Source organism: Podarcis pityusensis, assembly GCF_964106645.2.
Source record: "Podarcis pityusensis genome assembly, chromosome: 8".
Classification (NCBI taxonomy): domain Eukaryota; kingdom Metazoa; phylum Chordata; class Lepidosauria; order Squamata; family Lacertidae; genus Podarcis; species Podarcis pityusensis.
Genome location: NC_138033.1, coordinates 80835803 through 80861439, shown reverse-complemented (window position 1 = coordinate 80861439; position 25637 = coordinate 80835803). Strand labels below are relative to the sequence as shown.

General features: G+C 50.1%; 1 protein-coding gene across 5 annotated transcripts; it reads left to right on the top strand.

The window, feature by feature from the left end:
- Window positions 1-201: 201 nt before the first annotated feature.
- LOC308483978 (protein DDI1 homolog 2) lies at window positions 202-25231 on the top strand. Of its 5 annotated transcripts, none has more exons than XM_081018435.1 (10): window positions 203-467; window positions 4594-4723; window positions 6451-6708; window positions 7805-7931; window positions 8572-8699; window positions 9084-9212; window positions 9939-10042; window positions 11443-11632; window positions 17720-21271; window positions 22251-25231. In XM_081018435.1, exons 1-9 carry the CDS (start codon window positions 330-332, stop codon window positions 19399-19401), a joined length of 2886 nt encoding a protein of 961 aa, XP_080874561.1. In that variant the 5' UTR covers window positions 203-329; the 3' UTR covers window positions 19402-21271; window positions 22251-25231. The 5 variants fall into 5 exon arrangements, with proteins under 5 accessions (XP_080874564.1, XP_080874563.1, XP_080874562.1 ...); XM_081018439.1 differs by lacking the exon at window positions 22251-25231 and adding an exon at window positions 15531-15594 and having other exon boundaries at window positions 17720-17857; XM_081018438.1 differs by lacking the exons at window positions 17720-21271; window positions 22251-25231 and adding an exon at window positions 12970-13188 and having other exon boundaries at window positions 202-467.
- The last annotated feature ends 406 nt before the right edge of the window (window positions 25232-25637 follow it).

Below are 25637 nucleotides of genomic sequence, written 5' to 3'. Positions count from 1 at the left end.
CACCTTCGCCCCCCTCTGGTCCTGCCCCGCACCCGGCGACGGAGCCGGACGTCGTGGCCGCCTCCTCCCGCCCCTACCCCTAAGGACTCCGCCCCGGGGGCGGGGCGACGCCGCGCTGGCGCAGCGCTGTCCCCGCCCACCTGCCCGTCCTTTTGCGACGGAGGGGCGGGGCGGGGCGTTCAAGAGGCGCTGCCGTAAACGCGGCGTCGCTTTGCGGCGTCTCTGAGGCGAGGCAGGCGGGCGAGCTGGGGCTCAGCCAGGCGGGCTCCGGATCCGCTCTGCCGTCCTTCGCGCGTTCCCTTCCCACCCGGCAACCCCTCGGCCGAGCGATGCTCCTGACGGTCTTCTGCCTGCGGCGCGACCGCTCCGAGCTCACCTTCTCGCTCCAGGTCGACGCCGACTTCGAGCTCCAGAACTTCCGCGCCCTCTGCGAGCTCGAGTCCGGCATCCCCGCCGCCGAGAGCCAGGTCAGCGCGCGCCCGGGAGGGGGAGGGGTGCGCGTGCCCTGGGCTGGGACATGAAGAGAACGGAGGGGGGAGGGGGGGGAATAAGGCGAGGCCAAAGGGGCACGTGTGTCTCTCTGTGTGCGCTCTCTCGCGCCTCCCCCTCTTACTCCGAGTAGACCCTCTTTTAAAACGAGGGCGGCTTAATCCGGCCTTCCTTGCTTTTTAATCAACTTCGGGTTTAGCTGTGGTTCCTGCATTGCAAGGGCGGGGCGGGGGTGCGACTAGGTGACCCTAGTCGTCCCTGACCCCTTCCAGCTCTGCAGGCCTATGGAAGGGTCTCCTCTTGAGTAGAGCTCACCTTTTGGGTGCATGGGTCCGGCTTTCCCCAGCTGGGTGAATGGGGTCTTGACCCAGCAGTGTGTGTATTTATCCCTCTTCCCCCCCCCAATATATCTGCTTTCTTAAGGTTTTAGTCATGTTTTATTTATTTTTAAATAATTATCCTGTGTGTAAGTCACATGCAAAACGCCTCTTTACATGTTGCACCATTTGCCTTTTAAACTGCAATTTGCTTTGGGCACCTTTGGCAAAAAAGTGGTATGTGAATATGGTAAAGATAGTATGATTAGTAAAGCAGTGGTGGGGATAGTTGTCCCCCTCCGAAAAGCTTCAGGGTGCCCAACCCCGTGGGTCATATCCATGTAAGTTCTACCAAGAGTAGACCCATTGAAGGGAATGGAGCAAAGTTACCCATGCCCATTTATTAAAATTGTGTCCACTCTGTGTAGGGTTAGCGTTGCCAAAGAAATCAACAAATTTCAGTGCCAAGCACAGTCCAAATAAAACACTAGCTCTTCTCAGACTTCTTTAAATGAATAAAGACTAACTCAGTCCAATTATTGTTAGTGGGCCTCCGCTGAGTAGCACCCACATTGGCTATACAACCAAATGGACAGTATCTGTCCAGTGTTAGCCACCTGTACTCAAGAGTAGACCCATTTGCATCTAATGGGGTGGGGTTGCTTCATAAGCCCGTTATTGGCTTCAGTGTGGGCTATTCTCGAGTATGCCTAGCTAACATTGGATGGGTGTCTTCCAGGTGGATCAAAGCACCCTTTCCCAACCTGGAACTTTCTAGAGCAGTGGTGGCCAAACTTGGCCCTCCAGCTGTTTGGGGACTACAATTCCCATCATCCCTGGACACTGGTCCTATTAGCTAGGGAGGATGGGAGTTGTAATCCAAAAACAGCTGGAGGGCCAAGTTTGGCCACCACTGCTCTAGACATTGCTGGACTCCCATCAGTGATCCTGCATGACCAGGGAGCTGAAGGCCAGCAGCATCCAGGGGGGCTGCGGTTTCTCAGTCCCTGCGTTAAAAGAAGGAAAAATAGCATTGGAGGTAGCTAGGGCCAGTAAAAGCAAGTGGCATTGGTGGCTCTCCAGGTATTGTCAGACTCCCAATTCCCAGTGTGGCCAGTGATGGGGTGGTAACCCAGCAACAACTTGTGCTCTGGTTGTGTAGGAGGCATCCTTGGGTGGGGTGTCTGTTGGGTGCTGTGCTGCAGTTTGTATTGCAGCTGGCTCCGTTTGTGGCTCCTCATGATATGTGATAAAACTCTGCCTGGCTTTTCACGAGAGACTGATAAAGGAGGCGGTGTCGGCGCTCTGTTCGTGCCACAGTGTGCAGCTTGTTAAAAGCAGAGTGGGAGAGGAAAGCCCCAGCCAAGCTCTCCTAGGAGCATCTTGCATCAGGGATTGGGGTGGGGCCCACTTCCTCCGGCTGTGGGTCTGTAAAAATGAAAACAGCTTAAGTTGCTTTGGGCCAAGTCAACCGGTTTGCCCCAGTGTGCCTGACACAGACTAGCAGCTGCTCTCATGCCTTGGTCTTTCGCAGCCCTACCTAGAGATCCTGGTGGAAAGTGAACAATGGGACCTGCTGATTGCCAAGAAGGGGCTTTGCCACTAAGGTAGAGAGGCTAGGTTTTTAGGATTGTCTGTGTTTACCCTGGCACCTCTTTACCCTGGGCTTTGACCCTCTTCTTGTGATTGTAAGTTGTTTAAAACAGTTTTTAATGTTGTGTTTTAAATAGTTGCAAATTGCCCTGGGTTCTTAGGGTGAAAGGCAAGTAGTAAATTTAAATAAATAATAATTCAGCTTAGAAGATAGTTATGCTGATCTGGCCCCTGTAACCACCCAGAGGAGTCTCCGTGGTGTGGTTCATGTTTCTCAGGAGTGCATCAGGCCCTACACACCTGAAAAGAATGAAGACCAACCAATGCCAGTGGGTCTTATCTGGAGTAGAGCTTAGTTGGAATCAACCTTGTCCCATGGGAAGGTAGGGAGTCAAAAGGAGGACCTCACAGCTTGGAAGTCTCTTTGGAAGTCTCTTGCAGTCAACAGGACTTTGCAGGATGAGGCAACCGCCTGGCACAGAGGAGTGAGTGTCCGGCTCATCTTGGGTTGGCAACGTGAGGTCCTTCCCCAGACTCTTGCGCCAGAGTATCATGACCGTCTATTTTAAGATTGTGGGAAGCTGTGAATTCTCTCCCGCCTCCATAGCTAAACTGCTCCCTTCATGCAGGCAGTAAACATCATGGAGCAGTAAACACCGTGGACCTCCCAGATGGGCCCCCGGATCCTTGTCTCAGAGTAGGGAGCCCCCCTTGACTCACTGGGCCTCCTTTTACGCCCCTTCTGTCCTGCCTCCTCAATCTCTCTCCCTGCCTCCTTCTCATATTGCACATTATGGACTGGTGATAGAAGGAAGCTGGAGGGGAATAGGGCTGGTGGGTTGCGGGAGGGGGGGGGGAGATGTTCCCCCAGTGAAACATTGAGGGATCCAGCCCAGTCCATGCCCACCTCTCGGAGAGCTGGCCAGGTGTCTCCTGGTACTGGAACCCCTTGCACTTGCCTTTGCTGCGTTTCCTGATGCCCCTCCCTTGACGGAGGTGGCTCCTGCCTCTGATAGAACTGGCTCACCCACAATCCTTTGTGCCAGTTGGGCAAGATTGCTCAGGCTTGTGGGCGGCTCTGGAGGAGCTGCTTTTGAATTCCCATCTTGCACTGTGAATGACGCATCCCACAGTAGAGGTGTGCACGACTTTTGCCAACTCCTAATGGTGTCTTGGGACTGGGAGGAGAAGCGACTTCCTGGAGGCCAAAGAGCTCCCTGCTCCGCGCCAGGCTGGCTGGTGTAAGGAGTGTGTGTTTCATAACCTGGATCAGTTCAGAGAAGAGCCCCTGACTTGGCTGCTTTTGTGAACTGTTTGAGTCAAGTGTGGCTCTTTTGCTCCTGGGCTGTCTTTGTCTAGGGCTGTGCCATGGGATGTCAAAACTATAAGTTGGAAAGCGAAAGTGATACTTACCTGCCTGAGGCTTTGTGTGGGGAATTCAGCAAAGCCCTCTCTCCCTCCTCCATCAAGCCTGCTCTTTCGCTGACATGGCGTTTTCTTGCCACCTCTTGCCTGCCTTGAAAGTGTTTAGATGCAAAGCTGTCATAAGGCGCTCACCTGATAGCCAGCAGTCCTGTGTTTCAGTGTTATCTCTCAGGCCACTGACTTCCAGTGCAGGTTTCATGAAGCAAAGCAAGATAACGATAGCATTATCTGTGGTTTTGAGTGTGGTTGCGCAGGGAAATGTGGAAGGAGTTCCCCCCGCAAATGCCAGGTTTCTTATAATAATTAATTTTAAAAAATATTTATACCTCTTCTATCTAGCTGGGTTGCAGCTTCCAACACATATAAAAACATAATAAAACGTCAAACATTAAAAACTTCCTGATACAGGACTCCCTTCAGATGTCTTCTAAAAGTTGTGTAGTTCTTTATCTCCTTGACATCTGATTGGAGGGTATTCCACAGGGGAAAACATTGCGTTACATGTCCTGAATCAGTCCAAAGCACAGCACAAGCCGCCAGTCCTCATTCTTCTGGCACCCTGTTGGCTAGCAAAAGTGAGGCAAGCTGAGTCTGTCCTGCTTAAGGCCTGGTCCTCACAGATCCCTCTGGGGATCTTCCATCCTGTGTGTGTCCGGGCAGCAGTGGAGTGCGGACATTTATTCTCTCGTGTCTGAGCTTTCTTGGCAGTCCTTTTCTCCTAGTCAGATGTGGTGAGTTGTTTATTAACCAGCCTTCCCTTGTCTCCCAGATTGTTTATGCAGAGCAGCCCCTGACTGACAACCACCGGTCACTGGCTTCTTACGGCTTGAAAGACGGCGACGTGGTGATCCTGCAGCAAGTGGAGAATGCGGGGGTGCGGCCCCCAGCCCCATTTCCCGGTGAGGAAGGCTCCCTCTTCACCCCACCCTGTCCCTTTCAGACTTCTCCGTGGTCTGGGCTGTCCACAGGACTCAGGTCACATTGAGCCTAGGAGTCTGTTGATTCTCTAACCATTTAATTTTGCTGTTGTAAACAAAATCTGCCCCTTTCCCCTTATGGGGTATCCAAGAGCCCCGTATAGCGTCCTTACGTGGGTTCCCTATTGGTAGGAGAAAATAACAGAGGCCAACCAGAGAATATTGAGAAGCAAAGCAGCTAGTAAGCCTGATCTTTATTAAAGCTGTTGTAACAGGGTGTTCCTATTCCTGCAGGAGGATGGAGGAGGACCCAGAACAAAGGTGTGCCTGCCCTTATATAGACATTTTAAATTCCCTGCCCTAGAGTTCAAGACCACCCCTCCATACATCATACCTACATCACAGAAAAGGTGGTCTACAACAGAAATTTGAATGTTGTTGTTTTTCCTGTCTGCCAGTTTATCTGATAATGCCTTATCTGATTGCCTTTCCTGGTAGTCTGCCCATTCCTTTGAAATGGTGATTACCCAATTCCTGCCCTCCTTGCAGAGAAAACATTTGGTCAGTTTGGGAGTCAAAATGGTTTCAGGGCGGTCTTCCTGTGCTGTTCCAGACATGTGGTCCACATATCTATGTTTGTGCTTGGTTGGTACATTTATGAACATTCATTATATATATATATATATATATATATATATATATATATAAGATCTTAATTTTTTTATTGCACTGTCTTAAATAACGGTTTCATTAAAAGGTTTCTGAGCCAGTGTGTCTTACTGTTAACCAGAAGTTTGGTGGTTCGAGCCCACCCAGGGGCAGCTGTGGGTGGGATTCCTGCATTCTATAACTATGAAACTGTGGGCTGAGCCAGCCTCTTCCTCTCGTCCTGCTTTGGGAAACTGCCTTCTGCTCACCGCTGTTCCTACTGCTCCACTCTTGAGCATTGCTTCCTTGTCATGCTCTGCACATGCTGAGACCGTAAGGACACTTGTGAGCTTCCTCTTCCCTGGAGCCGGCCATCGCTTGCCCAGGAGGAAAAAGCAGGAAATTCCTCGTGGCAGAGGCTGCTGTGATCCCGGAGCTACCATTGCTGTGTCTCTTGACTGGATCTTCATATATCTAAAGGGCTGTCACATGGAAGGTGGAGCAAGCTTGTTTTCTGCTGTTCCAGAGGGCAGGACCTGAACTGATGGGTTCAAGTTACGAGAAAGGAGAGTCTGGCTAAACGTCAGGAAAATATTCTGGCAGAGAGAGCTGTTTGACAGTGGACCAAACACTCTCAGAAGGGTGTGGACTCTCCTACATAGCAGGACTTTAGGCACAGGTTGGATGGCCATCCTGTCCAGGACTACGTCACTGTGGTTCCTGCATTTCCGGGGGTTGGACTAGATGACCATTGGGGGTCCCTTCTACCTTTACAGTTCTGTGATTCTATTATTTTGTCAACCTGCTGAACTACATTGTGGAGGCTGGATACTTGGCATGGCTGAGTGTGTGTGTATATGTGCATAGGTGTCAAAGTTTTCCTTTTTTAAAAAGGGAATTTACCTTATTCCGAATAGGATTCCTTGCAAGAAAAGGGAAAAGTTGACAGCTATGGTATGTGTGTGTATCAGAGGGGATTGGGCCTTGGGGTCCCCCCCCCCCAATACGGTAAAAATCACCAGGGCTAGTATTAACTGTTCTGTTAATTCCCCTCTGCCTAGGTTTGCCCAGGATAGACTTCAGCAGCATCACAGTTCCTGGGACTTCAGGCCAACCTACCCAGCTGCCCTCACTGGCACCCCCAGTGCAGCAGCCCTCCTCGCAGCCCGGCCCGTCTCCTCCCGAGTTCCCCTCCCCACCGCAGGGCTTGGACAACCCGGCGCTGTTGAGAGACATGTTGCTGGCCAATCCCCACGAGCTTTCCCTGCTGAAGGAGCGCAACCCACCCCTAGCAGAGGCTCTGCTCAGCGGGGACCTGGGTGAGTATCTCCCCTGGCGTGGGGCGTTTGTGCCGGAGGAGAAGAAACCCCCTGGATTCTTTGGGGCAACTTGCTGGAAGGCTGCAGGACGGGCAGAAGAAGGGGTGCTTTAGCCTCATGGCTGTGCTCAGATGGGTGGGTGGGTGCATGGTTTGACTTCCTGGTTTTTGCACTATCCCAGACTGACGAGGATTTGGGGAGAGGAGGGAAGTGAGGAGTGTTTGGAAAGAAACTGGAGCTGGGTCGTGCACGTGGAGCGCTTCGTGAGCTGTTGAGGCGTGCCACAGAAATGCTAGCTGTGGCTGCCAGTTGCTATTGTATTTCCCCCCCCCCCCCAATTTTTTTTATTAGTTTTCCAAGTTTATAACAAACAAACAGGAAAAAAAACCATCAAGAATAAACAAACAAACATTATTCATGGCTGTAATAATTCCACTTTTGTTAACATTGTTAAGTGACTTCCTCAAATCCCTCTGGCTGAGTTTCCATATAAATCATTGTACAGTGGTGCCCCGCAAGACGAATGCCTCACAAGACGAAAAACCCGCTAGACGAAAGGGTTTTCCATTTTTCGATGCGCTTCGCAAGACGAATTTCCCTATGGGCTTGCTTCGCAAAACGAAAAAGTCTTGCGAGTCTTGCGATTTTTTTCGCTTCCCCCCCCTTTTTCTAAGCCGCTAATAGCCTTTTAGCCGCTAAGCCTTTAATAGCCGCTAAACCGCTAATAGCGCTAATCCGCTAATAGAGTTGCTTCGCAAGACGAAAAAACCGCTAGACGAAGAGACTCGCGGAACGGATTATTTTCGTCTTGCAAGGCACCACTGTAGCAGTATTCCAAAACTATTTTCACATAAAATTTACTTAGTCAATTAACATCTTTTTTTCTGACATCCAGCGCCGAGGGCCTTCTGGCGGTTCCCTCATTGTGAACATCTGAAGGCAGCACTGTTTAGGGAAGTTTTTAATATTTAATGCTGTACTGTTTTTAACATTTGATTGGGAGCCGCCCAGAGTTGCTGTGGAAATTCAGACAGATGGGCGGGGTATAAATAATAAATAATTTAGTCACTATTGTAAATGTCTTTCCTTACTCTAGAGAAGTTCACCCGGGTGCTTGTGGAGCAGCAGCAAGATCGAGCCCGCCGGGAGCAGGAGAGGATCCGCCTGTTCTCCGCTGACCCTTTTGATCTTGAGGCTCAGGCCAAGATCGAAGAGGACATTAGGTAGGCAAAGGTCTGGGAGCCGCCCCTGGGGGTGCAAGTGGCTTGTTGGTTTCAAACCTGGAGCAAACGTAGTGCAGATTTGTCGCCTCCTGGCTGAGCCTTCTCTGAACTCCCGCGCCTCCCTGACCTCTAAGGGGGTGGGGGACAACAGGTATCCTCAAACCCACATCTGTTGGGTTTATGAGGAAGAGCTGTAGCTCAGTGGCAGAGTGTCTGCCTTGCAAACCGAAGGTCCCAGGTTCAGCTCCTAATGGGATTTCCAGGTAGGTTTGGGAAGAGACTCCCTGCCTGCAACCCTGGACAGCTGCTGCCTGTCAGTGCAGACAGTTGTGAGCTAGATGGACCCAAGGGTCTGACTCTGTACAGAGCAGGTGGGGAAGAATCTCAGGCAGCATCTCTACACATGTATGCACACAGAGAGCTAGCCTGTGAAGCATCTCGGGGGGCGCTGCACGAGGCCAGGCCTGCTGTGTTGCTGTGGGTCAGCCCTGTTGTCAGTTTCACCCTCTGGCCCAGGGGGGGTCGCTCTGCCTCTGCCTCTAGCATGGAGCACGTGGCAGGCAGCCCAGTCTGGGAAGGCCAATCCATGGTGCTGGCGGTTAATGCTTGCCCTTCACCCGTGTTTTGATGTTGGATCCAGGCAGCAGAACATCGAGGAGAACATGACGATCGCCATGGAGGAAGCCCCGGAGAGCTTTGGCCAGGTGGTGATGCTCTACATCAACTGCAAAGTCAATGGCCACCCTGTGAAAGCCTTTGTGGACTCAGGTGAGTTAGGCCAAGAGATAGCCACTGGCCCAAGGTCACCCACTGAGCGAGGATTGAACCTTGGCTTCCTGGATCCTAGTCCCACATGCTAACCAATATGCCAAACTTGCTCTTGTCACCCAGCAAGACATTGGGCTGCTTCCAGTGCTGGGTCTACTCTTGAGTAAACCTCTGTTGGTTACAACCCCTTGCCTTGGTCCTGTGCACTTAATTCTAAATTTCTGCTGTGCTTGTGAGAGAAGGGGGGGAGAGCCTTGCTCCCAGAGGCAAATGTTTTCCCAAGCATTGCCCCCATAATGGGGAGAGTATGGGACAGCTGCCCCTTTTGCTCCCTGGGAAGAGGTTGGGTGTGCCTTTTAACACCGGCTGCTGTATTTCTGGCAGGGGCACAGATGACCATCATGAGCCAAGCGTGCGCAGAGAGGTGCAACATCATGCGGCTGGTGGACCGGAGGTGGGCAGGCATTGCCAAAGGCGTGGGGACCCAGAAGATCATTGGCAGGGTCCACCTGGGTAAGGGCGGCAGATTCCTTGCAGCTGGCTGGCAGAGCAGGGAGGGTGGGGAGCTCCCTGCTTCCAGAGCCAGAGTCGAGGCTGCTGCAGGCAGCACAAAGTGGAACTCTTATCCCACAGGAGGCAGTGATGACCGCCAACTTGCAGAGAGCATTAGCTAGATTCACAGAGGAGGGTAGAGGCTCTGTTTTCCCTCCTGTCAGAGGCAGGAAATTTATTTTATTACTATTATTTATTGAATTTATATACCACCCTATACCCGGAGGTCTCAGGGCGGTTCACAGAACTGCAAAATGCATAATCAAAATAAAAACAACAACCCAATAACCTCCCATCCCCCAAAAAAGCACATTTTAAAATGGCATAGGATCCTCACAACATTTAACAAACCCGGACAGGAGCCACTTGTTGGAAATACCATGATCTCAGACATGTCTGCAGTGATATTTATGAAATATTGCTCTGAATGTTTATGAGTGCCAGTGGCTGGAAATCACAATTAGGGAAGAGTTGCTCTTGTGCTCGAATCCTGCTTGTGGGTGGCCACTGGGAGAACAGGGTGCTGGACTTGGGTGGGAATTCTAGCCTGGTCCTGCTTCGGGCAGCTGCTTACGTTAATACGACTTGTCATGGCCAACGGCTAGAACAATGAAGTTATTTGAATTGGATTGGTTTGGTTAATATGCCAGTCTCTCTTCTCTCCTCCCCACCCCCAATCTGCTTTAGCTCAGGTCCAGATTGAAGGAGATTTCCTGCCTTGTTCGTTCTCCATCCTGGAGGAGCAGCCCATGGATATGCTCCTGGGACTGGACATGCTGAAGAGGCACCAGGTGAGGCTGGCAAAGGCGGCAGCATCCTCTGAAATGTGTATGTGTGGGTGTCTCTGTGTGTGGTCTTCGCCCAGCAGCTTCTATCCTTTTTAAAAAAACAAATACAGTGGTACCTCGGGTTAAGTACTTAATTCATTCCGGAGGTCCGTATTTAACCTGAAACTGTTCTTAACCTGAAGCACCACTTTAGCTAATGGGGCTTCCTGCTGCTGCTGCGCCGCTGGATCACGATTTCTGTTCTCATCCTGAAGCAAAGTTCTTAACCTGAAGCACGATTTCTGGGTTAGCGGAGTCTGTAACCTGAAACATATGTAACCAGAAGCGTATGTAACCCGAGGTACCACTGTACAGTGATACCTCAGGTTACAGGCTCTTTGGGTTACAAACTCCGCTAAGCAGGAAGTGGTTGCTCCAGGTTAAGAACTTTGCACCAGGATAAGAATGGAAATTGTGTGGCAGCAGGAGGCCCCATTAGCAAAAGCACACCTCAGGTTAAGAACTATTTCAGGTTAAGAACGGACCTCTGGAACGAATTAAGTTCTTAACCCGAGGTACCACTGTATGTTCAATAGGTCTTTTTTAAGCGTCATACAGAAATCCTGCAAATTAACTGCTATCAGCATTTGATAGCAGTATACATAGTCCATATACAATAGAGGACCGCTTGGAAGGAAGAAGTTCCCACCAAAGAAGAACGGATAAGTAAGGTGATGGACTATGCAGAATTGGCAAAGTTAACAGCCAGAATAAGAGAATCTAACAATGATTGTTTTGTGGAAGTATGGAAGCCCTTTTAGGACTACTTAAGGAGATATTATAGTTCGATGACCTCGCGTGCAGGATTTGAATTATGAGCCACAGAAGGAATTGGAAAATACAGTATTGATGTGTCGGCATAAGAAATAGAATGCAGTGGGCAGCAGAGGGGTTAGAAATTAAAACACCATGGAAAATGGGGCGGGAAGTAAAGAAAAGACAAATTCATTATGTTAATATTTTTTGAAAATTCAATAGGAATTTATTATAAGAAAAATAAAATTATTTTTGTTCACTGTCCCAACAAAAACAAATATAAAATAAAGCCAAATAATTAAGCCACAGGTATGTGACTGTGAGGAAGGTTGCAACTGGAACTACTTGTGTCATAGCCATAATGGTTAAACAAGATGGTTAAAAACCATGGTCTCTATATTATACTGAGGGAAGGTAACTGAATGGATTCAGGGCATTTGAATGCTTTACCTGTCACATTCATTTGTAGGGCATTGGCCATCTACCCTGTTTTTCCCTGGGTGCTTTTGAAGCTGTCTGGCATTAGGGCATTGCCTGCAGTTGAAGGGCAATGAAGCTCCCCTGGTGTCCCCTAACCAGGATCTCTGCTCCTTCCCACCCACCACCAGTGTTCCATAGACCTCAAGAAGAACGTGCTGGTGATTGGCACTACCGGCTCCCAGACGACCTTCCTGCCGGAGGGGGAGCTCCCCGAGTGTGCAAGGTTGGCCTACGGGGCGGGGCGAGAGGACGTGCGGCCCGAGGAGATCGCAGACCAGGAGCTGGCAGAAGCCATACAGAAGTCCGTCGACGAAGCAGGTACGGCAAGGATACGCAAGGTGGAGTGGCAAGACACCTGCTTGGCATGCCAAAGGGCCCCAGGCCCAGTCCCTGGAATCTCTAGCTGTAGGGCTGGGAGAGCCCCACCCTGCTGGCTGTCCTGGAGAGCTGCTGCCAGCCAGTGTAGGTCAGTGCTGAGCTAGATGGGCCCAAGGTTCTGGCTCTGTGTTTCTGTTGACAGAAGGCTCCCTCGTTTCCCCTTTGCCAACCTGGCTGGCCGTTTTTGTGCAAGCCACTGCAAAGGCCGAGACCGAGAGGAGTTGTAGCTTGAAGCACTTGGAGAGCACCAGGCTGGTTTAAGAGCATGCCAAGAGTAGAGGCTTCTTCCTTACGCCTCCTAGAGATGGTGCCTGTGACTTTTTAATTTGTTAATCTATTAAACCCTTATTAACCTAACCAGTTAATCAGTTGAAAGTTGCAGAACCCCGTTTGCTTAGAAATTTTATAAAAGGAATCGCAGTTACCTTTGTAACCCACTTGCCAAGGAGCGTGGTGGTGGTTTAGCCTTACAGCAACCCAGTGAGGTAGGCTCGGCTGCAAGACACTGGCTTTCCCAAGGCTCCCCAGTGAATGATGAACCCAAGGCTGCCTTCCTGGCCACTGAGCTTTGTTGGCTGCTCAACCAATAAGACTCAGAAGGCACCAGAGGCCCCTTCCTGCTCTCTGCGGGCCCTGCTTCCACCTTGGTCCCAAAGCAGGATTGTCCCCTCCTCACAAGCCAGGCTAGGTGTCCTCCATTGCAGCAGAACAGCACACACACAGAATCATAGGATAGAACTGGGGAGTTGGAAAGGACCCAAGGGGTCATTGTGGCCCAGCCCCTCTTGCAAAGCGAAGTATATTGAAGTAAGGTAAAAGTAAAGGGACCCCTGACCATTAGGTCCAGTCATGGCCAACTCTGGGGTTGCGGCGCTCATCTCGCTTTATTGGCCGAGAAAGCCGGCATACAGCTTCCAAGTCATGTGGCCAGCATGACTAAGCCGCTTCTGGCAAACCAGAGCAGCGCATGGAAACGCCATTTACTTTCTCGCTGGAGCGGTACCTATTTATCTACTTGCACTTTGACGTGCTTTCAAACTGCTAGGTGGGCAGGAGCAGGGACCAAGCAACGGGAGCTCACCCCGTCGCGGGGATTTGAACCGCCGACCTTCTGATCGGCAAGTCCTAGGCTCTGTGGTTTAACCTACAGCGCCACCCGCGTCCCATATTGAAGTAAAGCTAGGACCAAATATGGCCTGGTAAAATGCGAGGACCTTGACTGACGCTTTCACCCACCTCCCCACCACCACCTCTGGATGCGTTAGTTGCAGTTGCAGTTGCCCGAGACATCCGAGTCAGAAGACAGGAGGAGAGGAGACTGCGGAGGGAGCGTCGCCTGTCTTCGGGAGCCTCTGCCCGCCACAGGACCTCCCAGTGCGTCATCTTCTAACGCCTGGCACTCCCCTCACCCAGGCCTTACATCTTGGATAAAACAGCGTGCCAGGGGAATTGCTTTGTACTCCAGTCCTGACATTAAAAAGCCTCCCGTTCCAACACGTCTAGCTCAGTCTCGAGTTTTGTTCGGAGACCCCTGGCCCACCTCGAGGAGAGACAGGAGTGCTTAGGAGGGCAGGGGGTGGGGCAGGCAGCCTTCATGCCTGTCTCGAAGCAACAGCTTTGCCGTTCCTCCACCTTCTCTCCCTTTTCTCTGCCAGGCTATTTCTCCCCATCCCCCAGTGCTTCTTCCCGGGCATTTGAGTGGGCAGACCCCTCTGCTCCTTACTAGTGGCTGCTGTGATTTTGTGGCATTATAATTCTTTACCTGAAATGCACCAGAATTTTTGGTGTTTCAGGAAAAGGAGGATGGCCCTTTGTTTAGGAGCTAGGGGCTTGGAGTAGTGGGGGATTCTAACATTCACCACTACTCCACAGCACATTCAGTCTTGTAAAGCTGAACCAGGCCTGTCTGGTTGCCATGTGGGGTGATGTGGAAAGCCTTTGACCACGTTCTCTCCCACAGCAGTGAAACGCAGCTTAGATGCTCTTTCCAGAAGCTAATGTTTGTTTACCTACAAGATCACCTGACAGGCTTTTGCTCATGTGCCACATAAACCCTGGAACATGCCCAGGAGCCCGGGCTGAGGCTTCTGTGGGGCCCAAGGGCTTGTGGCAAAGGGGCAGAGAAAGAAGGCTTCAGCAGCTGGCAGGCTGATGCAGATCATCCTCAGCCACTGGCCCTGCAAGCAGGGACTAGGCATCCCAAGAACATCTGGAGGGAATTTAGGGCAGGGCAAGCAGTTGCGCTGCACAGGGCACCCAGCTGAGGGGGCGCAAAGTAGTAGTAACAACAACAATAAAAAAACAACCCATATTTATATGGTAACCTACTGAGACAGGGCAGGTGGGGCTTGTCTACCTGGGAAGGTAGCCCAATTAGGAGAAGGAAACCTTGGATCCAAAACCTCCACTGGATATTTTTGGGAGAAGGAAAGGCTAAGGAGCAAACAGAAATCCGGAGTGGAGTCCCTAAGGCAGTTGGATGGCGCCTTGTCAGCCTCCTTCCAGCAACTCCTGCAAGCCAAGCTGGTGCCAAACGTATTTCTCTGCTTTCCTTTGGACCACCATCAGCGAGGCCAAGAGCAGCCGGGTCTTGTCACCTGGGGAGCCCAGGAACCCCAGACACATGGTCTAGGCTTGCGTCCCGGGGAGGTCTCTTTGGTGCTGCTCACACCGTGGCCTGACTTCACTCCCAGAGGCGTGAAGTCTCTCGAGACAGACAGGTGCCAACAACAAGATTGCCTTACCCCATATATGCCCACGACAACTTCGATTGGCTGAACTGGCATTACTACAGATGCCATTTCTACATTTGTAAGAAATCGATCTGTTAGTGTGTTATCTTAGGTCTCTCAAACTCTTTATTTTTGTAAATTTTTCTTAGTGTGATACCGTTACTGTTTTATTTTTTGTAAACCGCTTTGAGGTTTTTGTTTTACAATCAAGCTGTATAGAAGTTATGAAATAAAAAATAAAAACAGCACTTGATAACCCTGGGAAGACGTGGAGTCACTCCTTGTGATGCCCACTGTCACTTTTCTGCCTTGAAAATCTTTAGCAAAGGAAAGCTTGCATTCCATTCTTGAGTTACACATTTGAAAACTGTTCCTCCATGTTCCCCATCCAATGTTGCTGCTGTCCTGCACCACCTCCCTGACCCCTGCAAGTCTGGCCATCCTGAATTACTTTTAAAATCTCCCCCCACCCCACAGAGGCAACGCTAGAGGCCTCCTCCCTGTCTAGTTCTTGAGCCCTCCTTGGTTTTGTTGGTTTGCGGCAGAGGATGGAAACGTGGCCCCCCTCCCTAGGGACCAGCTGGGGCAGTGCCTGCACAGGGTTAGCAAGCCCATTGAGTCAACTAGAGCCAGGAAAAGATTCTGAAGAGGTAGCGCAGTGGAGATCTTCAGGAAGCTGGAGAGTCCCTTCCTCGCAGATCATCGAGATCTAGATGGCAGGGAGGCAGAGAGGAACCCAGAGCTCAGGCTCAGAAAGTGGCCCAGAAGCATGCAGTGCCAAAAATCCATGCTAGTTGAGAATAGAAGACAGGAGCCCTGCCAGCGCCCATCCACACCGGACGTCGACTGGAGAGCAAGCGGACGGTCCTTGACCCATTCTAAAAAGCAATTCAGTGTGCATTGTGAGGCTAAAATAGCTGAGGATCGTCCCTGGAAGAAGTCCCAGCCGTGAGGAGCTGCTAAGTTGCATGCAGGAATGGGAGGGGACAGGAAAGCAGACCATGACATGAGGACCCACACGAGGGCTGCAAGCCACCTCCCGAGTCGTGGTGCATGTGCGTGTGTGCTAACCCGAGTTTGGTGTGTTTGTCTCCTAATCCAAACAGAACGCCAGAAGCCTTGATGCATGTTGTGTGGGGTTTGCTGCCGCTGGAGTGGGCCACAGACCAGGTATTCCACCGAACTCTTCCATCTCCTTGACGGGGGTTGCAGGGGTGGGGACTTCAAAGGAGCTCCTGCCTACTCTGGCATCTTCCCTGGTCGGCGTGAAGCAGGCTCATGGATCTTCTCAGCGTCTGCTGCAGAGAGAAGAGAACTGCAGAGGGGGCATATTTATGTGGATGTGCTCGATTCAGACAACTTGAGTGCGGTAGTTTTTGGTGGTGCCTGGAGCTGAACACTCAACACCACTCTCTGAGGGATTAACTCACCACTGGCCAGACTTGGCCTCTTTTTTGGATGTTCACCCCAGAACCGATAAGTGGGGGGAAGTGCAGGAGTTTTGTTTCGTTCAGTCTCCGGGGAGTTTCTCAGGTGAGTAGATGCAAAGCGGACCTCAGAACCAGCTACTTGTTTAAGACTGTTTGCCAAATAACTCAAGTCAGAAATGCAGTGTCATGTTTATTTTAGCTAGCAAAACTTTCGACGCCTTTTGCTCTGGGATTGATTATCTCACAAGACTGACTAACCAGGGAGCAAGAGGCTCATATCCAGATCTGTACTTTCAGGAGCTTAGATGACCCCCAAGCTCAAACCTAACACGTTGCCTAGTGCTGAGCAAATCAGCCTGGCGGGAGGGCTGCTTCTAATACACCTGTCTTTCAAGACAATTTCGAGATGCTTGAAATAAAATATATTTTAAAACATGGCCAGGCTGCTTTACCACTGAATCCTCTCTCCTTTTTTCACCCTGGGAAAGAGGGAAAATACCCAGTTTTGGATATTTATAGCCTACTCTTAAAATGTTAGCAGGAATGTTGGTTTCACTAATTGCATCTTGTTGGAGCATGGGGGGAAACAGTGAAACCTGAAGCTTTGTAGCCACTCTTGATTCTCAGCCTTATTTATATGCTGTATCTCTGCCAAAGCAGTATGGGCAGCTTCCTGCCAAAAGGGCAAGAAGGGGGCGGAGGACGAAGATATCTGGTGCCTGTTTGGGTGCCAGCTGTGGGTTTCATGCTGCATAATAATAATAATGACAGGTGAGGTAAGGTGAGGTGGCTGCTTGATGGACGCAGCTCTGACAGAAGCCAAGTGGCCCTTTGTCCCAAACCAACCCAGTGGAATCTCAGACCCATAGAATTGTAGTGTGGGAAAGGGGCCAGAATGGTCATCTAGTCCAACCCCCTGCGAGGCAAGGGCAAAGGCTGCCCCTGCCTCTCTTCCCCCAGTGTTACTATACTTGGGGTGCGGGTGGAAAAACAGGAGCCTTGCCTAGTGGTTACTAACCTTGGTGGTTCCTTTCTACTTTCACAGTTGGAGGCAGTTCGGATATGAATATTAGTAGCTGGAAATCACATGTAAAAAGAGTGTTTTCTTGCACTCAGGTCCTGCTTTGGGGCTTCCCATTGGGGCATCTGGTTGAGCACTGTGAGGATTAGATGGGCCCCCTTGGGCCTGATCCCCCCCCCCTTTTTTTTTTTGGTATAATATTTATTAATTTTCCAACAATTTAAACACAACACTACAAAAAAAAGCATAAAAAAAGAAGACAGTGCAATACAATACAAAAACACTACAAAACACTAACACATAAAACTAATAAAACAGAAACAAAACCATTTCATTATCTTATCTTTCTTTCACTTGTTTCCACGACCTCCTCACACCTCCCTTTTTGTATTCCACTTCTGTTAATTGTTTCAGCAATTCCTTTCCATCTTCCTCTGTTTTCTATCCTATAATTATCTTAACACATTCTAACCTTATTTTCCCTTTAATACTCTATTAATCTATTTATACTTAATTCCTTATAACATTTCTACTAAAGCCATATAACTTCATTCCAACATTTTTCTAACATTCATTAATTTTACAGTATTTCTGTAAATAATCTTTAAACTTTTTCCAATCTTCTTCCACCGATTCTTCTCCCTGGTCTCCCCTTGGGCCTGATCCAGCCTCCAGGCATTTTTTAACAGTACCCTGAGTGCATATCCCAAAGCAAGTCCCGGTGACGCAAGCTAATGGGCTGTACCTCCTGAAGGTTTTATATACGCTCATGGAACGTATCAAAAGGGAGAATCTCATTCCATTTCTCTCTCCCCCACCCCTTTCTCCTCTCCCCTTTGTACAGAGAATAGTGACAAAGAAACTACCTCACTAGAAATGCCATCGCTACCAACTTCTGATGGGACGAAACGTCCAGTCCGTTTTCCAGAGATGGGTCCGAAGGCCGGCGACCTGGCAAGCCAATTGCTTGACCGTTCAGTCTCTGCGCCTTCTGTTTTCTCCCACGAGGGCAGCCAGGATGAGACTCTCAGCCCCAAGGCGGCCAAGTCCATAGACTCTCTTCTTGAATGCCCAACCAATTTGGAAGGCAAAGAGCCGCTTCGGTCTCCACCAAACCATACTGCTTCTGCCAATTCCGATGCTTCCCCGGCTGAAAAAACTGGAACGGGGTCCCGTCCTCATTCACAGGACCGAGAGCCAGTTTCTCATGGCAGCCTGCAGAAGCCCAGTGCTGAAGACGATCCCCTTGGTCTGGCGCCTGCTGTTGAAGGAGAGGGAGGAAGCCACTTGCAGGGCATTTGTGGGTGGCCAAAGGATCTGGACGGACCCTTCGCTTCAGAGCAGCAGGAAGGGAAACAAACACATAAGCTTCAATTAGACCTCCAGACACGTGAAACCCTTGGAAATGAGCAGCCTCTGGGTGTGCAGAAGGTACCAGATTACCAGGAGCCTCTCTGCGAGATGGCTGTTTCCCCATCCCCTGCTGATGGAGAGCAGAGCCCTGGCAACGTCCCCATGGAAAGGGAGGTGGGGTTTTCTGCAGGGGAGGGAAGGAGCTCAGAGAGTCTGCCGCCAGAGCACCCTGCACTGGGAGCCACCCAGGACCCTTCAGATCCAAAGAGCTCCCTTGGACTGGCTGCTGTGAGCTCAGAATGTGCCATGATGGAGGTGGAATGGACCAAGCGAGTTGACTCCACTCCGGCCACTGATTTGATGCAGCCAGGAAATGCATTTTTTGAATCGGATACACCCACCACCCCTCCCAGTGGCCAACTGACCGATCAGGCGGAAGACCAGCACGTCTCCCTCTCCTCTGCCTTAAAGGAGCTTCACCAACTTCTTGCTGTCAGTTGCAAAGGGGAGTTAAGTGTTCCTTGGCATGAAGACACCAGCCTGTCCACGTCTGCCCCTGAAGAGCAAACGGCAGGTGGGGAGATCTTTAAAGAGGAACACGGATGTGCACGCCTTGAGAGCCAGGATGTGGAACTCCCCATCCCTGAAAGTGCAGGGATACAAGTGTCCATTGACCTCCAGGAGGCCCACAGGTTGGCTGTGACGTCCGAACGGGAGGCTCTGGTCATCCAAGGATCTTCTACTTTGAGCACTTCCCTCTCCCTGATCCCATCGGCAGCTTCTGCTCAGCTTCCGCACTGTGAATGTTCTGAAAGCCAGCCTCCTCATTTAGTTCTGGGTGGTGAAACTTCGGAGCAGGGCCAGCGTCTCAGCATGGGTCAAGATGCGTCTCTGAGCTCTCAGAGTTCTTTCCCGGAGGAAACTGGACCACCAGACACCTTAAATGCAGGTGCTTTGGGGCCACTCGATGAGCCAACTGGCCCCTTGCTGCCTCTGGGCTTCCCAGATCTCGTGCCCCCCTGGCCCTCTGTTTTCCCTGCTGCAGACATTGATCAGATTGTGGGGGCCGGCTTTACACCCCAGGAAGCTGGTGAGGCTTTGGAGCATGCCGGCGGAAATGCAGACCTTGCCCTTCTCATTCTGCTAGCCAAGAATATAGTCGTTCCTACGTAACCGTGGCAGGAAGGCGGCTTGGCTTGCTGGCCTGTACTCCCCCCCCCCCCCAAAAAGAGTCTGTATCTTGACTACATAGAATATTCTGCTTCGATGATTGAGCCACACTTTTTTTTCTTAAAAGAAAAAGGAGAAAAGAGAGAGAATACCATTTATTTTCAGCCAAAGTATCTTCTGTCTTGTTTTCCCTTGTTGAATTTAGGCATTTTAAAAGGAGCAAAGCATTGGTAATGTATCAGCACAGTAGCTTTTTATGATGATTATGATGATGATTAAGGCAATGTATAATGGAATAAAGTCTTTATTTAAATAACCTGTTTTTAAAAGAAGAGGCCAAACTTAAGAGGTGAGAAAGCTGTAGAACACAGTCCCTCTTCTTCAGCAAATCCCTCAGAAACAGGCGTGGCAGGAGGATCTCTGCTCTCTGGGCTATCCTTTGCCTCCATGGGGTTGATGCTCACAGGGGCGGCAGAACCTTGGGTGCTTAGCAAGCAGCAGAGTGTCACAATGGGGTGCTTTATGCAGCTTTGCAAGGTGGGGTGGGCAAGCCAGGGCCAGCTCCAGAAGCTAAGGAGGTGAGCTCATGAGTTTGCCAAGACCCTGGCAGAAGCGTCTCCACTTCCCCAAGAATGCCACCATCCACGCTCTGATCTGTGGTGATCAGAAAGGTCCCTGAGAGAATACTCCATTTGCATGCTCTTAGGCTGGTTAAGGAGAGCCCCTAAATCTGTCGCAGCCAGTAGAATGGTAGGGGCCACCCCTGCAAGCTTGACTGTTGGGTTGGATTCCTGCTGCCATATCTTGCCTTGCTGATGAGCAGTCAGGCTGGCAACTTAGAAGCAGGAACAGTGCTTTATTCCCCCTTAAAAAAATGCTTAGGGGTACTCTCATTTTGACTCAAGAAAATCACCATTTTATAGTTCAGAGCTGGGAAAAATAAATGCAGTAAATGGACAGAAGTGCAAAGATTCACAAAATGTTTAGGGGGGGGTGTACCCCTGTGTCCCCCCCAGAAAAAAAACACTGAGCAGGAATAACCGCTGATGCCCAGGGGCTGAACCCAAATCTTGGCAGTAGAGTTGTCCATTTTGAAATGCTCTTTCCCTTCCCCCTATTTTTAAATTTATTTATTTTTTGTTTGGGCCTCTCCTGGTGTGTGTTTGGCTTCAAAGGGGAGGGCTAGAATGTGGTGCTGTTGGGTTGTCAACCAGTTCTGAAGGCGTCCCGAAGTTAATACAGTGGGAGATGATGACATTTGGGCCCCAATGGGTGTGTATGTATAAACCTCTCACATTCCGAGGTGGAGGAACCCAGAAGCCTTTTTCTCCAGCAGGCATCCCTTCTTGAAATGGCTTTTAGGTACATCAGGTATCATGTTTGCCATGGGAATGCCATACACGGAGACCCAAGCCAGGGGGCTCAGCTTTATATTTGCAGGCCCTGCAAAATCCTGAAACTGTCTTTGTTGTGTATGAAAAGAGACTCAGGTTTAAACTAGTGAATTCTCTGTCGTTCTGGCTACTCTGCAGCTTGAGTGTTTCCTTGCGTAACTATCTTGCTGCACTGTCCAGTACTCTGTTTACATTGTAATGGCGATTATCTAGTTCCCAGTGGACCAAAATGGTGCACGGCTACATTGGGGTTTGAAAAGCAATGAGCAATTGGGAGTGGTTTTTTTTTGCACTGAGTGAACCAAGCTCTCATTGGAACCACACAGCTAAGAGAATATTTTGCAAAGAAAATAAATGGCGGTGACAGGGAAGAAAACGTTCCTGGATCATGAAAATGTCCGAGTCCACCGCTGAAATGATGGGTGAGATGTGTCAGACTTAATCAGGCTGGACTGTCCTGGGTGCAAAGCAATACAGTGGTGCCTCGCAAGACGAAATTAATTCGTTCCGCAAGTTTTTTCTTCTTGCGAGTTTTTCGTCTTGCGATGCACAGTTTCCCATAGGAATGCATTGAAAATCAATTAATGCGTTCCTAGGGAAACCGCTTGCCAGGCTGGCGGTGCGGAGAAGGGCTTTTCTCCCCACCGCAAGCCTTCAGGACAGGTACGGGAACAGAGGGGAAGGCGCGCAGCGCTTTCCCTCTGTTCCCGGGGCTTGCGTGGGAGTAGGGTTTTTCCTCCCCACCGCCAACATTCAGAACAGCATTCTGAATGTTGGCGGTGGGAAGGAAAACCCTCCTCCCACCCCAAGTCTTCAGGAAAGCCATCCGATGCCGGGCGGCGGGAGAAGGTGTCCCCCCCCGGCATCGGAGCTTCGTTCCGATGCTGGGCGGCGGGAGGAGGCGTTTCCCCCCCCCGCCCGGCATCGGAGCTTTGTTCCGATACCGGGCGGGGGGGGGAGGAGGCGTTCCCCCCCCGCCCGGCATCAGAGCTTCATTCCGATGCCGGGTGGCGGGAGGAGGCATTCCCCCCCCCCCCGCCCGGCATCGGAGCTTTGTTCCGATGCCGGGCGGGGGGGGGAGGAGGCGTTCTCCCCCCCCGCCCGGCATCGGAGCTTCGTTCCGATGCCGGGCGGGGGGAGGAGGCATTTCCCCCCCCCCCCCGCCCGGCATCGGAGCTTCGTTCCGATGCCGGGCGGGGGGGGGGGGAGGAAGCGTTCCCCCCCCCCGGCATCGGAGCTTCGTTCCGATGCCGGGCGGGGGGAGGAGGTCCGAGGACAGTGGGGAAGACGCGCTGCGCTTCCTCGCTGTCCCGGAGATTTCCCTATGGGCTTTCGTCTTGCGAAGCAAGCCCATAGGGAAATTCGTTTTGCGAAGCGCCTCCAAAACGGAAAACCCTTTCGTCTAGCGGGTTTTCCGTCTTGCGAGGCGTTCGTCTTGCGGGGCACCACTGTATTGAGACGGCACTAGGAAAGAGAAGGAAAAGAACGGACACCCTCTTTTCAACAATACCCCAATCTAACTACCCCATTATTCTGTTCCTTCTATCATTCAGACATTACAGATCCCCTTTATGGCAGAGAGCAGACCCAAAGCAAAACATGCCCCCACCACAAATCCATCTAGCTTTGCTAGTTAATACAAGACCTGTCTTTCTTTCCTTTTGTTCTGCTCCCTGCCTCACCAGAAACCTGTGTGTGTGTTGAGTGTCACTAGAACTGATAGGAATGACAATTGGCTTTTATATTTTTCAAAGGGCAGGGCAGCTGTGTTGCTTTGTCCTGTGGTTCTTGACACAACCCGAGATCTCTTCATTAGGGCTTAAACCTAATTAAAGCTCCAATTGTAGGTGTGAGCTGGGACCTGAAAGCAAGAATTGGGCTGCAAGTCTGCATAATATTTCTGTTCCATCTTCATAATGGCATAGGGGGATTCTTTTGTCATACCCAGGAACATCTCTGCCTCCTCTTCATCTCTTCCTCCTGTAAAGAGGGAAATCCTTACAAAGAAGGCTTTTAGAGTGGAAACCTAGTCCAGGGTGGTGGTGGGGGGGGGGGGAGAGAATTCCACGCTAGGGATTATTTGGAAAGAGATTGAAAATAAAACTGCCGAAGTTGTGATTCTATGGAATGCTGGGCACAGTTCTGTTTTCCTCGGCTCCAATGGCATATTGTGAAGCTGCAAAAAGGGGAACCCAAAATGTGTGGTGTTGGTAGTTCTATCTCAGAACAGTAGAACCCCACGGTTGTCCGTTGAATGGTGAGAGGGCAGACAAAAGCAGGTATTTATTCACACAGCGCATGGTGGAACTGTGGAATTCACTGCTGTAAGGTGTAGTGATGGCTACCAGCCTGGGCTGCCTTAAAAGGGGGAGTGGGCAAATTCAGGGAGGATGCTAGCCATGAAGGCTATGTTGTGCCCGTGCTGTCAGGAGGCACCAATGCTTCCGAGATACCAGTTGCTGGGGTGGTGGGATAATGGGGAGAGTGAGGTTGTCTTCACTTCCTGTTGGGATGCCTGGTTGGCCACTGAGAGAACAGGTGCTGGACTATGCTGGGCTCCCTCTGGGGTGATCCAGCTTCAGGGCTGCTCTTATGGGCTTCAGTTGCAACTACCATTTTTTCCTCCTGCAAGAACCTGCTGTGCGATGTTTTGGACTACAACTTGCTTCAGCCCTAAAGCCTGACTTAAAGGATGTCTTCTACCAGCTTTGATCACTTCCCCTTTGCCATTAAGGGCTGCCTGCTTTAATACAAGAGATGGTCCTGGGGTAGGCATTTGGAGGCCTGGCCCTACACTGACTGGCAGCAGCTGTCCAGGTTTCAGACACAGGAAATTCCCGAGCCTCGCTGGCGATGCCTTCAGGAATTAAAGCTGCAGCCTTCAATGTGTAAAGCAGGTGTTCTGCCACTAAGCACATTTCTGATGGTAACTCTCAGGCCTGAGTGGTTTTGCCCATCTCTGAGCTGGCACAAAACCCAAGGTCTCCCAGGTGGCTATTTGGGGCTCCAAACTCTGCCCTTTGGCTCATGTCAGTGTTGGGGCAGAGCTGGTGGGAATCTTGAGCTGATTATATTTTACTTTTTTAATAAATAAAAAAACGCCTCATATTTTGGGAAACCTTGAGCCCCTCAGGGCTGGGTTGGCTTTAACTGAGAAATTGGGGAAGCTTACCCCACTAATGGATTTGCCTGTTTTTCATAGGAAATCTGCTTCAGCCATATGTAAGAATTCTGAATTCTGAGGCAGATGAATGTTGTTGCAGTTCAAAACATCTGGAGGGCACCAAGGTAGAATAGGCTGCTTTAGTCTATATAGGGTACCTCTTTTAGAAATACAGTTGCCCCCATTAACAAGCAACAGCATCTGCAAATTTGTAAGAGAAGTTTTGGATGAGTTTGGGTAGCTTTCCTACAAAAGAGTGTTGGCAAACATCTTTATTTAAATAATGATCTGAGAGGTTGCCAGTGTCGCCGCCACCGTTCATGATAATAATTTGCAGAAGATGGTGGACAGCTTAGCAAGGTGGGGCCTTTCTCACAAGAGGATGCATGACCTCATCTGAAACTTGGCATGCCACAGGGATACTTCTGGAGCACAGCTTTCCAAATTGTGCGTCGCGACACGTTAAGTGTGTTGGCTGCATTGTGTAGGTGTGTTGTGCAAATGCTCCTCCTGGGGCTGGAAAGGGGCACGTTTAACCTCTGGTTTGCTAGTAAAACTGAATTACTGTGCCGTGAAATGATGTGTGTCTAAAAAGTGTGGCCCCAACATGAAAAGTTTGGAAAGCTCTGCTCTAGTGTATGGGCCAAGATGGAGAAAATGTCCAATGCCTGTCTGGATACAAAATCATAGAAATGTAGAGCTGGAAAGCTGAAGCTTCCCTGACAGGTGTCCATCCAACCTCTGTTTAAAAACCTCCAATGAAGGAATTTATGTCACCTTCCAAAGGAGTTGCTGTTGGAACAGCTACTATGAGAAAGTTCTCTCTAATGTTTAGTTCTTGCATAAGAACATAAACCCTGTGTGATAGATGCGGAACAGAGGAAAGGTGCTGGATCCAACATTAGCCCTACTCGAAGTAGGCCCATTGAAATGAATGAACGCACCTAACTTGGGCCCAGTAATTTCAGTGTGTCCATTCTTGAGTAGAACTTGCCTGTCCTTGAGCTCAGGAATCCTCAAGCTGTTTTGCTTCAATGCACCCTTCTGGGCTATAAACTTACTTGTTTGGGCTGGGTTGTTCTTGCCACCGACAGCTTCAGCATTGTGGGAGCATTTGGAGTTTTGTTGCTGTTTTTCTGATCAAGCTATGTTTTCTGTTACTGCCACTGGCAGCCCACTTTTGGTTTCTTTGGGTTTTTTTAATACTTGGGGATAAACAATCAGAAGAAAAACATGTAAAAACATTTTTAAAAATAAAAACAAAGTTTTATCAAAATGGTTGTTGGAATTTTACTCCCTTTCTCACTAAAAAACACCTGGAACACATCTGGGAGAGCTGGGGGGGGGGCCTCATCCAATGAAGCTGAATGTTGGAGAAAAATTGGGACAAACAAGAAGAAGGACTTCTTCACAAAGCACATAATTAAGCTGTGGAACGCACTGCTGCAGGATTTAGTGAGTGCTGAATTGGATGTCTTTAATAATAATAAATTTTATTTACACCCCAGCCAGAGCTGGGCTCAGGGTGGCTAACACCAGTAAAATTACAGTAAAAACATAATAGGGGAAAAAACCAATTTAAAATACAGGTTAAAATGCAATTTAAAATGCAGCCTCATTTTAAAAGTGGCCCATATATCAAAACCGAAAGGGGAGGGAAACATATATCAAAACCAAAAGGG